The sequence below is a fragment of the Corvus cornix genome, chromosome 24 (assembly GCF_000738735.6).
Source record: "Corvus cornix cornix isolate S_Up_H32 chromosome 24, ASM73873v5, whole genome shotgun sequence".
Taxonomy (NCBI): domain Eukaryota; kingdom Metazoa; phylum Chordata; class Aves; order Passeriformes; family Corvidae; genus Corvus; species Corvus cornix.
The window spans coordinates 4,612,886-4,627,290 of record NC_046353.1 but is presented as its reverse complement, the minus strand read 5'-3'; the positions used below and the strand labels follow the sequence as shown (position 1 = coordinate 4,627,290).

At 54.2% G+C, this 14,405-nt stretch overlaps 1 protein-coding gene across 1 annotated transcript in view; it reads left to right on the top strand.

The window, feature by feature from the left end:
- Nucleotides 1–12,396: 12,396 nt before the first annotated feature.
- LOC104692205 (protein CEPU-1) overlaps nt 12,397–14,405 on the top strand; it is a 352,613-nt gene continuing 350,604 nt past the window's right edge. Inside the window, exon 1 of the mRNA XM_039564741.1 lies at nt 12,397–12,569. Coding sequence (XP_039420675.1) covers nt 12,494–12,569 — 76 coding nt within the window. The 5' untranslated portion in view covers nt 12,397–12,493. The remainder of the gene's footprint in view (nt 12,570–14,405) is intronic.

Genomic DNA, 14,405 nt, shown 5'->3' with positions numbered 1-14,405 from the left:
GGCATTTTCTTTCATCAAACTCCTTTCTCTCCCCCTCCCCACCCCAGACTAAAGAGTTTCTCTGTGTCCTTCAGCTGGGCTGTGTTTTATCATCCAATTTATCCTCATAGATTGGGGTGATGTATCCTCGTTTTATCTTCCAGGTTTCTCCAACTTCCCCTTTTTGGTTATTTGCTGAAAATTATAAAAGAAATTAAAAGGGCTTTGCAAAACCGAGGGGAGATTTTACAAGCCAGCAGGATTCAGGGAATGGGAGAGGGTGAGGTCTGTGTCGTGCTGCTCCACTGCAGGAATAGTCCTGCTAAGCACAGGAGAACCCTGGATGCTGCTGGGCTTGGGCCAGAAGTGGGTGGGACAAATCAAAAGCTTTGTGTTTTAAAGAATGTAATAGATTTTAAATTGCATTTCCTTTAATGAATGACTCACGCAATTACCACAGCCCGAACACCTGCGCCCGAGACCTGAAGTCTCCAGAGAGACTTTTGCTTTTAACAGTATTTATTATGCTGAGTGTTATCGCATTAGGAGGGATCAGGGAAGGAGGGAGGCTGCGGTCATGGGCAGCATCAGAGCAGCCCTGGGTTATCTTCCCCCGGTGCTGCCGGAGGGTGTGCCAGGAATTTCCAAGCGTCCCTTTCCACCAGGCTGATCTGGAGGACAGGGACAGGCTTTGCCCAAACTCCTCGTGCTGTGGGTGGGCTGATTCCCCAGGGCTATCCAGGTGGGGAGCTTGGACAAAGGAGAATGGCTTTGGGCTGACAGGGGACAGGGTTAGATGGGATATTGGGAAGGAATTCCTGGTTGGGAGGGTGGGCAGGCCCTGGCACAGGGTGCCCAGAGCAGCTGTGGCTGCCCCTGGATCCCTGGCAGTGTCCAAGGCCAGGTTGGACATTGGGGCTTGGAGCAGCCTGGGACAGTGGGAGGTGTCCCTGCCCAGGGCAGGGGGTGGGACTGGATGATCTTTAAGGTCCCTTCCAACCTAAACCATTCTGGGATTTTATGTTGCCCATTCTAGTGCCTAAAGAGGCTCCGTGTGAGCTGGAGAGGAACTCTGGGCATAGGCCTGGAGTGCCAGGACAAGGGGGAATGGCTTCCCACTGCCAGAGGGCAGGGCTGGATGGGATATTGGGAAGGAATTGTTCCCTGGGAGGGTGGGCAGGCCCTGGCACAGGGTGCCCAGAGCAGCTGCGGCTGCCCCTGGATCCCTGGCAGTGCTCAAGGTTGGATGTGGCTCTGAGCAACCTGGGATAGCGGAAGGTGTCCCTGCCCATGGTGGGGGCTTGGAATGGGATGCAAACCCACACCTTGGAGCCATGAGGGCCGGGATGACTGTTGGGGTTTTAGTTTAGTCTTAGGTTTTTTTCCTGTTAAAGGGATTTTCTCTCATATGCATGTTGCTAGGGGACAAATAGCTGTACTTAAGAAAGACAAAAAGGGGAGTGGGGCGGGCCTGGCTACTCCTTTGTCTACACCTGGGTGTGGGGTCAGTTCGCTCTGAGCGTCCAGAGAGAGAAGCTGCAGAGAAAGGAGCTGCTGCTTCTTTCTTTTTGGCCGTTCTTTCTTCCTGCTGGAAACAACGCCGGGACCCCAAAAGCCGCTTTCCCTGCCCTGCTGGAGACCGGGCTGTGGCTGCCCTGCCCCGCTGCTGCTTCGAGCTTTTCGCTACGCTGTAGCCCTGCTCGCCCTGCCTGCCTGGGCCTCCGTGGGTTTTGTCCCATCTGGATACATCTCGTCTGCCACCTGGGATTTGCGTCCGTCCCTGCCGTTCCAGCCTGCTGTTCCTGAGAGCCCGGGATCAACTGCCCAGGGGTTTGTGAAGCCTTTGTTCCATCCCTTCCCGGGATCTCAGGCCACCGGTGCCGCGTGCTCCCCGAGCTCGCTCCGGAGCGCCCCCTGCAGCCGCGGGGGAACCATCGCACCTGCCCTGCTCACCGGGAGCCGCCAGCGCCCCTGCCGGCTGCGAGCGGAACTGCACCCGAGGGGAAAGGGCCCGACAGCCGAGAAGGCTGGGACTGGGTTTGTGATTGCTGTTACTGCCATAGTTGTTGTTGTTTTGTTTGACTGGTTATATACATATATATATATATATATAGAGTAAAAAACTGTTATTCCTATTTCCCACATCTTCGCCTAAAGGCCCTTGATTTCAAAATATAATAACTTGGAGGGAAAAGGGGTTATATCTGCCACTTCAAGGGGGGCCTCTGCCTTCCTTAGCAGACACCTGTCTTTCAAAACCGAGACAATGACTCAGTTTTGACCGTTTTTGCATAGGAGTGGATGATTTGGGAAGGCAACTTGATATCGTCTCGCCCAGTTCTTTCTCATCCCTCCCGCTCCACCATGGAAGTGCTGAGATGCCGTCGTGTGGGGCTGGAGGAGCTGTCTGGGAGCAGATCCCAGGCAGGGCTGTGGCTGGAGGGAGACAGAGCTGTAATTATCCCAGCTCCCGGTGCTCTCTGTGCTCTGCCAACGCTTCTGCAGGCCAGAGGGCTGAGCTGATTATTTATGCACCTTCCCCTGTGTTTAAACAGCACCTTGGAAAACGCAGTAAAAGGAGCCACAACTCTCCTCAGTGTCCTCTAGGGGTTTTAATTTATTTTTATTGTGTTGGATCGTTGCTTTGTTGTGGGGCTTTTTAGGCTTTTTTTTTTCTCCCAGTGCCAGAAGTTGGCTTCGCTGCAGAGCAGAGGCGCTGCAGAGAAAGAGAGGCCAGGGAATTGCAGAGGGTGAAGAGATATTGTGAGTTAGGACGGAGGGATGTGGCAGAGCTCTCCATGATCTGTGGTGTTATTTTATAGTCTGTACATTTAATAGTCAGTCTGTATTTTTTCCCCAATGGATCTGAGTGTTTTGGGCCCCTGTTCTTACTGGGACACAGCCAGGATTCCCTGCTCGGTTCATGCCTTAAGCCAGGCACTTCTCCTGCATCCCTGTGTACAAATCCTGGTGTGAGCAGAGGGTGCCCAGTGCTTGAGGACAGTGTTACCCCCAAAATAGACAGGCCCCAAAACTGCTGTGGAGCTCCTGGCATTTTCCAGCTCTGGGTTCTGTGCAACAGGAAAGGTTTCTGTGTGAATCCTTAGGCCACTTTGTGATGCTCATAAAAAGTTGTTCAAAATAGCTTTACTGGTTCCTCCAGTGACTAAAATAGCAAGAAACAGTAAAATTCTCTGCATTTTGTGTGGGATGAGCATCCTTCTCTTCTCATTGCAGGCGGGACCAGGCTGATTTGAAGCCACACCAACTCTCTGGCCATGCTGGATGCTGCATCACCTCGAGGAGAAGACGTCTCTGAGGTACCTTATTTTTGCTTTTGGTTTTCTCCAGGTTTGAGGTTTTCTGATTGCAAGATGATGTGTGCCTGAAGGGCACCGAGCACTCGTCGAAGCCCTGAGGGTGGTTTATCCTGTGCCTGTGAGGTGCAAAGTGCCCGCACTGGGAGTTTTTGGGAGCGTGGTTTCATCTGGCTGGCATTAGGTAGCCCTGTTCCATCCAGAACTGGAATATTTTCAATATGATTTCGAAAACCTGGAGATGTTTCAAAGCTTATAAGGCTTTTGGCCTGTCTCATTTATGCTCACCTCCTGCATTGCAAAGGGAGAAGCTTAGAAACGTGAATTATGTGAAATACAGTGTGAAATCTTTTGAGATGTCTAAGTCATGTGCATATACACACAGGCACTTCCATCTCCTTAAAACTTCATCTCTCCTTCCTCAGTCGATCCGGTGCTCGGAGGATGCACAAGCAGCTGGGGAAGAGTTGGGAGGAGGGAGAGAATGATAAGGACTCAGTGCTCCCCATCTCCCTTCCCCAGTAGCCTCCTGCCCCTCCTTTTGCTCCCCTCTGCTCTCTATCGGGATCCAAATGCAACATCTTCATTCCAATCCCCTCTGGGATGTGGGGACAGCAGGAACAACCCGCAGCATGCTGTGGGTTCTGCATTTCTGAGGCTTCCACAACTTTCTGATGTTTTACCTTCTATTTCACAAAGCTGAGACCCGTGTTACAAAATGTCTGTTAGGTGTCACATTCGTATTTCTCCCTAAATGCAAGTGTCCAGAACCAACCTGGTTTTCATGTAAGGGTTGTGTGCTCTTCCTGCTAATTTTTCGAGTGGACATTCCAAACCTGGTGGCCGTGCTTGGGCTCTCTGCTGTGCTGCAGAGCATTTTTTTATGGTCTTGTTAAAGAAAACAACAAGATGAGTGTGTGCCAAGCAGTGCTGGAGGCGTGGGGGTGTGGGCAGGCTGTGCAGTGTCTTCCCAAGGATATTGGTGGGGAAAAAAACCTAACCCAAAACTTCAAAGCTTTTGGAAATTTCAGCTGGGTAGCGGTGACCCTCTGGCTCTCTCGGTGCCATCCCACCTCACTCTCTTCCGTTCCTGCCGGCTGCTCCGGCCCAGCGCTGGCATCCCTTGGTGTCCATGGGGAGCTTGGAGGGCAGGGACCATCCTTCTTCCTCCTGTGGCATCAGAGCTGCCTGACAGCCCCTTCCAGAGGCTGCTGTGGTTGAAAGGGAATGGAAAGATAAGGAAACCACGAGGAAAGGCAGAAAGAGGGAAAGAATGGAGGGAATGAATAAAGCGGTTTGAGCAGCATCACTCATCCCAGGTTTTCCAGTCATTCAGTGACGCTGTGTGTTTGCCACCTAATTCCATCCCAAACACCCTAAACTGGAAATAAAGCCCTGTTTAATAAACAGCAGTCGACATTTCATTTCCCTGAATATTCCGGGAGCAACTGCTCATTATTCCGATGATTTCCCCCCACTGTAATTATTCCAAACGACCATTCACAGATTCCACTGTTGACTTACACGTCCATGCAATTGCACGCTGAAATATATATGTATTTTGGTGTCCTATTGAAAATTCAATAGGATCCAATTTCAATTGCTATTGCCTTCCCCCCCCGTGCCTCCCCTCTCCAATTTTCCAATGCTACAGCTGCACAGCAGAGAAGAAAGGATGCAGCGGACATAAACAGCAACGTCCAGCTGAAATGGGGAGAGAAAAATTACTTCCTTGTACTACCACACTCCTGACAAGAGCTGACTCTTTTTTCTGGTTTCTTTTCCTTTTTTTCTTCCCCTTTTCCCTTTTTTTTTCCTACCACATTCAATTTTCTGACTCTGCCGGGCAGGTTGCAGGACTAATCTCGAACGTGCTTTGAGCCTGCTGTATAACACCACGGGCTTCTAAAGCTTGGGATGGGGGAGAAGGAGGAGGGGGATGTGGGGAATGCAATTAGTTTGGGGTGGCAGGATGAGCGGAAGAAGCTAAAATTGCAAATGAGGGTTATTCGGGGAACATGAATCCCGTTCCTCCCAGGGCTGGTTTACCTGGCTTTCTCTTTTGGCAGATGGAGAGTGGGAGATGTGAATTAGATGGGAAAAAAATCCCTAGACAGTCTGCAGGGTCTCCAATGGCGCTTTCATCACAGCCAGTGTTTTGTAACATGCGCGTTTATTTTTCCCTTCATCTGGAGTACAAAGGATCCGGTGTTTGAGACCTGCCAGGGCTCGGCTGGTGATGGGAGGCTGGGCTGGATCCGGAGGTGTCGCTCCAGCTCTCGGGAGCAGAGCAGGGGCTGGGTGGCTTTGAGCACTTCAACAAAGGTGTTGCCACTGCTGCACCTTCCAGAAAGGAGAATATCCATCAGTAAATAGCATCGGGTGGGTTTCTGTCTGTTCCCAGCTCCCGAAGAGCTCTCTGAAGGTGGGATTGTCTGAGACATCAAGGTGGCTGCAGGTTTCTTTATTGCCACAAGTCCAGCTGGTGTCGTGGGTCACTGCTGAGCCACCTCACTGTGACCTTGAGCTTCAGAGGAGCTGGAAAAGAGTTGTGCAAGAGTTATTTCCCCCCAAAAATGTAAAATCTCATTTTCAGCTTGGAAGGGATGGTTATAAACACAAAAATCTGAGGGCGACTATGTCTTCCAATACCTACCAGGACAGACTTGGGCAGCTGGCTGAGTCTTTGTCTTCACTCCCCAAGACGGAGAGGGAACTTGAAGAGGGGGAAAAAAAAGGAAGGGAAGGTAGGGATGTGCCAGGGCTGTCACCCTCAAGCCCAGCAGCACACACAAGGCAGCAAACAGCCGCTATCTCCTTGAGCCATCTGTTTGCAGAGCCTTTGCCCATGCAACGGTGCCTCTTCCCCCACGGCCTTGTTGCCTCCTTGTAATCCGTAGGTAAACAGACATTCAGTCAGCTGGAAAGCGGGGATGGGAGGTGGTGAGCCACGATAAGAGTCCGGTTGGGATGGGGACTGATGGCAGCACGTGCTCCGGCGGGCGGGTGCTGGAAAGCATCCCGGCAATATCTTTGGAATACGGAGAAAAATGGTTTGTTTGGGGGAAGGGAACGAATGAAGGGAACAGTGGGACCAAGCAGAGCACGGCCATTGAGCACCTCTCCAGAGGCTCCTACCACCTTGGTTTGCTTCTGTGTTGCTTGAAATCGGAAATTTTATGTAGAGAATAAAACCTCCCAGAGAATAACATTTTCTTAGGTAACACAGATGCCCCATCCTTGTGCACTGATAAGGGCTTGGCACTGTGGGCATTGCCCTCCTGCAGGGCTGCAGGTCACTGCTCCCCCTGAGCCTGCAGATTTGGGATGGCTGGGAGCATTCAGCCGGGGAAGGTTCTGGGTGGCTCCTTGCGTCCGGGTGGGCACTTTGCCTGGCTGATCCAGACCCTTCTCCATCCACCCTTTCTTTCTGCTTCTTCTGCTGTGAAAACCACATTGTCCCTCAGCACTTATTTTGCCATCACAGAGCCACAGAACATCCCGAGCCAGGTGGGGTGATCCCATCAAGTCCAACTCCAGGTTCAATTTGAAGGGGAGACAAGATGTGCTCAGTGCTAGAGCTGCTGGGGTTTTTATCTCCGAAGGGTTCCTTGCGAGATGCTGGGATGCGAGAGGCATTGCAGACGTAGCTAAAAGCCGCCTCAGCCGAAGGTCTGGGATTTGGGAAGGTGCTGTGGGCGCTGGGGGCCAGGGCGCTGACCCGGTGCCCTACAGTACATGGCATTACCGTGTTTAATGTACTCAGCGCTAATCTTTCTCTAAACACAGGCGATCTTGCTGAGTTCAGCACTGAAAGAGCAATAACCAATGAAGGAGATGAGATTAAGAAAACTCACAAGAATCAAGTGTGCTAGAAAGGGCTGGGGAAGTGCCAGGGGCACTGCAGTAAATGACCTCCCTGGGAATCGAGGACAAATAAAATCCATGCCCCGTGTCTCTCTCCCCTCCCAGACGCCTTGCGCCGATGCCGGAGCCCTCTCCCCTCCCTGGTGTGGCCATAGATGTTGCTTTCAGGGTTATTTTTGCACTGGAATACAACAATCCTCTGTGCTATGGGGCCGAGACGAGGATCCGTGTCGCTGCATTCAGAAAAACTAACCTCTTGAGCTCAAGGAGAGCTGCTTCAGTTGGCAGGAGCATTATTCTGTCTGGAACAGCCTTGAGAGGGCAAACAAAACCTCTGAGCTGTGGCTCTTGTTTCCAAAGGCTCTCTGCAGGCAGGGATGCTGGTGAGAGTGGCTTTTATTTTTATTTCTGAGACAGAAACGGAGCCCAAAATCGACCCAAGTGCCACCGGGATGGGATGAAAATGGGGTGCAGCATCCTGAGGGAGTTGGTGTCCCAGTCTGAGCTCTGCTGGGCTGGATGTGGAAAAGTCTTGCGAACAACTCGCTCTTTGCAGGTGCTCAGTGGGCGTTGTGGGGCTTTGATCCCAAAGGATGGGATGGTGGAGATGATGGGAGTGGATGAAGGCTCTCCCCCAGTGCTTTGGTCCCCACGGCAGCCTGAGGATGTCCTTCACGGATCCCAGGCATCCCAAATCTGCTGCCTCAGATCCCTACCCCTCGCGCCGTGCAGGCTCGGAGGCTGCGAGGATGACTTGGCAGTGATATATTTACTACAATTACCATCTCTCTTCCCAGAGGAGGAAAAAATAGATGAATAATATGTTTTGAAGGTGTCATGGAGTGAAAGCAAGAGAGGAGCTTGAGCCTGAACTTATGAATAACTTATAGGCTTCCTCCCTTCATGCAGCTGCTCCGTTTGGGCTTATCTTTCTCACCCGTAGGAGGTGTAATTAAAGGAGCAAAGCCGGGCACCCATGGGCACGCGTCTGTCTGGCTCCGTGTGTCCCCTGCACGCCAGGGCACGGGGGTGCTGGAATGCTTTTGTGTGGACACGTGGGCCGGGCTGTGTGTGGAGCTTTAAAAATTCTCCCCCTTGTCAAGAAAAAAGGGTCATTTTGCACGTAATTCATCTCTGGTATTTTTGGCAGTGGTGGAAGCGTTGCCTTAACTCTCCCCTTGCACTGGTGAGCCACAAGCAGAAAGTGATTTCAGATGGAGAAACACTGAAAGGGGAAGCAGGTGCAACCCTCCAAATCTGGGAGATTTTGGTTCAATTCGTGGCTCAGCTGGAAAATCCCCCCCTGGCCCCTCGTGGTGGCTTAGCCTTCCCAAGTCTTATTTTTCCAGCCTTAAAATGAGAAGTAATTTGCTCTTGTCTCAACACTTTCCTGTGCTTTCTCTATTTTGACTTGAAGAGCTCAAGGGAGGGACTGTTTTTACCGGGTGTACACACGGAGTTGAACATAATGGAACCAGGATCTTATCAAAGGCATGCCAATGCTATTGTAATGCATATAGTAATTATAGGGATGTATATGGAGGGATGATGAAAAAAATCCAATGAAACATGGCATTTCCCTCTGGAAAAAAATGTTAGTGGAATAAAACCATGCCTGGGAGTATGTCAGTTCCAGCGAAAAATGTCTATTAAAAATTATGCAGTGCTGTTCAGCAAGGTCACAGCGCTCCTTTTAGAGCCAGTTAGAGGTTTCCTTGCAAAGCAGCACATCACTTTTTTTTTTTTCCCTGCAGACCTTTAGCCAAGGTGTTGTGTTTTGGGCTTTTATTCAGATTTAGGGGCAGAAAAAATTGAATTTCATATAAATTTTGCAGGAATTTCTGCCGAAAGGGGCCTTCTGCATCTCGATATGCATGGAGGGATGGTGTCCCTGGTTAACACCAGGTACAAATATATATTTATATATGATTTCCAATGAATAACTTGTTCCCCCCATCCCTATCTCAGGAGTGCAGCCCTGCTATCTGCACGTTCCTATCACCCCAGCACATAGATATGGATGAGCGTAATGGCGATATTAGGCATTTATTGCAAGGCATTCTGTTGAACATCACCTGCTGTTCAACATGAAAAGTTGATGTTCCACAAAGCCACAAGCCAAAGGCTCCTTAAGAGCTGCTCTGGTGCATCGGGTAAATATCCGTGCTCGGAACGAGCGCTGTGTGGATTAATAATGCATGGAGCAAATCTGTAGGAAGAGCAGCGACTGCGTAGGGCTGACTTAGAAACTGCTCTCCCTGCTTAGGCAAACAGGCAGGGAAGTTGTGTTTTTTAAAGCCTAATGTGTTGGTAATAAACCAAACTAACCTAATCGACCACTTCCAGCTGCTCCGAGCGCCGTCGCTGGCTCGGCAAGCTGGGGTTAAAGGCAGGAGCGTTGCCAAGGGTGGTAAAAATGGCTCCGTGGCATCTTATTGTAGGCAATTTATGCAGATGGGATGGTGGAGAAGCAGTGGAGAGGTTGGGATGGCATTGGGGTGAGGAGTCCTTCCCCCTTTCCAAGGGTTTTCCATCAGCTGGAGATGGCTGGGGCGGCGATGGGCTTGTGCTGGAGGAACGCTCCAAGTGCTGACATCGTGAGGTGGATAGGACAAGGTTAAATACCCCATAGCCTGTATTTGCTCCTGGTGAAGAATCCTGCTGCACCACGAGTGCAGCCCGGGACTGGGTCATCAGTGCTGCTCTGCTCGTTAGCTCTGCTCGTTAGCTCTGCCCATCCTAATGAGCTGGGAGGTGGTGGAGGCGCTGGCAGGGTGTAGGATGCTTGTGGTGGTACCAGGATGTGGTGGTAGAGAGCTCTGGATCCACTGGACCTCTTTGAGGTCTGTGGATTGAACCAAGCCTTGGGAAGGGGAAAGAAGGAGAGCAAAGGGCCCTCTGCATCAGCCTGCAGCTATACAGCAGCCACGTTTTTGGCAAGCCCCCATGGAAACTGATGGATCACAGCAGGGGAGGTGTTGGGGAACACCCAGGGACGGGTGAAATGCATCTTCTCCGTGGCTGGAGACAGGTGACCCTTGGGCTGGCTGGTGGCAGGGACATGCAGGCATCAAACAGGGCTGGTGGGAACATCCAGCCCGAGCTGCCAATCCCTCCTGACGTTTGACATTTGAGTCATTGTCAGAGCTGTTGATAGGGCTGGAGGAGAGGGACCTGTGCTTTGTCACCTTCCTGAAGCAGAAAGACTGGCCTGGATGTGACTCGCAGAGTCTCTCGGGTGATAGAGATAGAAACACAGTTGGATTTCCAAGAGTTCGCAGCCGAGTCTTCTTCTGAATTGCAAAGTGAACAGCTCAGATTTTTGGAAGCCTCTGAGGAGGCATAAATACAAAAAGCCAGGATATCTTTAATTTTTTTCCCTTCTTTGTCATTTTTTTCTGGCTATAATGTTGTTTGAAGGGGCTGTGAGTTACCTCGAGCAACGAAATGAGACATCCCTATCACTTATGAAAATAATATTTAACGTGATATTTTTTATTTAGGTTGTTTTAAAGGGGTGTCTTGGGGTTCAGAGCCTCAGATATTCTTTTTTATTGGACAAAGCGTGGAAGTAATTTAAGGTTTTGGTCTTAAGGACCTTTTCTGTGTAGGCGTGTGAGTGTCATGCTCCTGATGTTGGGCTGTGGTGTGGACAGATGTGTTTGGTTTGGGAATCCTGAATTGGAGAAAAGCCTATTTTTTTTCTGGTGGTGTGAAATAGGGACCAGTAGTTGGCATGTGCAAGGAGCTGAAGTAACAGGAGCGTGTTCAATCCTAAGCTGGATCCAAGGGGCCCAGATGCTGCTCAGAGCAGGAGGTGGGCTTGGTGTGAGGAATCAGATGAGCATGGTTACAGCATGGAAAAAACCCCTTGATCTGGACTAAAAGGAGAGTTCTGCTCCAAACTGAAGAGTTTCTCCTTATTAAATTTGCTTTTAGAGCCATTTCCACATGGGTTTAGGTGTAAAAGGGGAAGGGGTTTGTTGGGGCTGTCCTGCAGACATCAGCCCCCAGAAGCAGGTGCCCCTCTTCCTTTTGGGCCAGGCAGGTGGGACACGGGGGAGGGGAGGGTGTGAATCCTTCCCACCATCGTGCAGGTGGGGAAACTGAGTCACAGCATCACTGCTGTCACTCCAGGAGGGATTCACCCTCACCACTCTTCCCCAGTGGGAAAGAACTATGGGGCAGGGGGTTGCAAGGATGCTGTAGGGGTGTGTGGATGCTAAAGGGGAAATGTGGGGGGGTGCAGATGGCAGGGGAATGTAGGGGATGTGGATGCCAAGGGGGTGCGGGTGGTGCTGGATGCCAGGGAGTTTGGTGGGATGCCGGAGTGGGGGGATGCAGATTGAGGTGGGGGAGGGGGTGGCGGATGCCGGGGGGATGTTTGGGGGCTGCGGGTGCTGAGGGATGGGGAGTTCAGTGGGGTGCAGGTGCCGGGGGGTGCAGGTTCTGGTGGGATTGGGGGGGGGGGGTAGCAGATGCCTGGGGGGGGCAGTTTGGGCGTGTGGATGCCGGGGGGAAGTTGGGGGCTGCGGGTGCCGACGGTGCCGGTGGGGTGCGGGTGCCGGTGGGGTTAGGGGGGTGCAGATGTCGGGGGTGGGGGTGCCGGGGGGTGCCGGGGGTGTGGGTGCCGGTGGGGTTAGGGGGGTGCGGGTGCCAGTGGGGATAGAGGGGTGCCGATGTCGGGGGTGGGGGTTAGAGGGTGCGGGAGCTGATGGGGTTAGGGGGGTGCAGATATCGGGGGTGGGGGTGCCGGTGGGGTTCGGTGCCAGTGGGGTTAGAGGGTGCGGTGCCGGTGGGGTGCGGGTGCCGGTGGGGGTTAGGGGGGTGCAGATATCGGGGGTGGGGGTGCCGGTGGGGTTCGGTGCCAGTGGGGTTAGGGGGTGCGATGCCGGTGGGATGCGGTGCCGGTGGGCTTAGGGGGGTGCAGATGTCGGGGGTGCGGTGCCGGTGGGGTGCGGGTGCCGGCGCGGGGGGGCCCCGCAGCCAATGAGTGCTGCGCGGGGGCGGCTGCGTGCGCGGCCGGCGGCGTGTTTGCAGCCGGGCGGCGTGTGCGGGCCGGAGCGGCGGGCACGCAGCGCCTGTCCTCGCACCTGCAACCCCTTCCGACCCCCTTCCCCCCCCTTTTTTTTTTCTTTTGGGTTTTTTTCCCCCCTCCCCCACCCTTCGGTGCTTTTTTCCCTTTTTTTTTTTTTTTTCCCCCTTCCTTTTTCCTTACCCCCCCTCCCCACCCCCCTACCCCCCGCCTCCCTTCCTGCGCTTTGCTCCGGGAAACGCTGGATTTTAAACCTTTCCCCGCCCGGCAGTGAGTGGGGAAGGAGGAGGAAAAGATGGCCCAGGCCAAAATGCACCACCCCGTCTCTTGGGTGATCTTCGCCGGGATGGCCGCGCTCCTCCTCTCCCAAGGTAGGGAATGCCGCGGGGGACGCAGCCCGGGCGGGCGGAGGATGCGCGGTCCCACGGCAGCACCCTCGAAGGGGGCTGGGGGGTGAGAATCCCCCCCAGAGTGGGGACGAGGATCCCTCCAGAGCAGGGACAGAGCTGGGAAAGGGTGCCCAGCCCGCTGTGAAGTTGCGGGGGGTGCGGATGCGGGTACGGCGCAGGAATTCCCGGTGCACCGGGCTGGCGGGGGGGACACTTCTCCCCTGGCGTCCTGATTATTTTTGCGGGTGCAGAAGGACTCTGCCATCCCAGCGTAATTCTGGCAGGATCAATGATCCAACAGGCTGGGGGGCGGGGGGGGGGTGGGGGGGGCGGGGATCCTCTGTGCTCCCCCCACGCCTTTGCTTTTCCAGCAAGGTCGTCCGAAAAACTCGGTGCAGCCCCGCTCCCGCCGGGCTGGGAGTTGGGAAGTCCTTCTCCCGTCTGTCCCGGATAAGCACGGCTGCCTCCCCGCACCCGGGGGATGGTGCTTGGAGGGGAGGGGGGGGGGCTGTGCAAGGCAAAAAAAAGAGCAAAAAGCGATGGGAAAAGGAGGGGGGAAGAGGCGGCAGGAGCCAGCCCCATCTGGCCGGGAGCGCCGAGCCTGTCAGCTCGCGTTAGGCTCCTCTCAGCCATCTGGAGGGGCTGTGGGAGCGGGGTTTCCTCCATGGGAGGAGAGGATGGAGCCGCATCCTGCCCCGGGCCGCCGCGGGAGCTCGGGATGCGCAGGGGGATGCGCCGGGGGATGCGCCAGGGGCTGCTGCGCCGTGCTCGGGGGGCGGCTGGGAGCCGGGGCTCCGGGGCGGGATGCAGGCACTTCTCGGGGAGATGGATGCACCCCCGGGGGGGGGATGCGGGCATTCTTCGGAGCATGGATGCACCCCCGGGGCCGTGCGAGTATTCCTGGGCGAGACGGATGCACCCCGGGGGGGATGCAGGCGTTCCTGGGGGGGACAACGTGGGTTCTCCTGAGGATGGATGCGCCCCGGGGGGGTGAATGCGCCTCCTTCTCCACAGCCGGATCCAGCTACCTCAGCGCTGCTCCGAGGTGCCCACCGAAGGCTGGGAATGTCCAAACCAGCCCAGCCTCGTCCCCCGTGTGCCAAGGTGCGCTGCAGCAAGGCTCGGGTGGGCTCTGGAAGCCCAGCCTGTGTGGGGCTGGGGGCTGCCTGCGCGGGGCTGGGGGCTGCGGTGTGGGCAGAGATGGTGCCTGGGTGTCTCCCACCACAAACTTCTCTCTGCTGGGCAGGCCGGGCCCGCTCCTGCGGAGGGAGAGCCCCCCGTGCGGTATCGACCGGCACAGGCTGTTTAACATGCACATCACACGCCGAGGCATCGCTCCTCTTCGCCTTCCTCCCGCTCTCCCTCCTCGAGCTCTCTCCTTCTCCCTGCGTGGCTGCTTCCCGCTGGTGCTGCTTGGCGTGCCGGCATTCCTGCATCCCGGGGGCTTCCCCGGGGCTGCGAGCCCTGGCCCCCCTGGCTGCCAGCTCTGCAGGGAGCCCGGCTGGGGTGTGAAGGGTCGGGGCTCCCCAGGGGAGGGATAAAGGTGCCCCTTTCCCTCCTCACTCCTCCTGCCCAGAATCTGTGCTTCATTTATTTTATTATTTCATTATTTTATTATTTTTTAATGCTTGCTTTGGGGCTCCTGACTTAGCTTCCTTGCAGTCTTATTCCATGCCTCTGGTCATCCCTCCTGCTTCCTCTCCCTGCTCCTATCAAAGCTTCCAGATCAAAAAGTAGTTGGTTTTCTAAAATTCTCCTGGGCAGCAGAGCAGTGGGGAGGAATGTGCTGCCTCCCTAAGCCCCAAACCCTCCAATTCC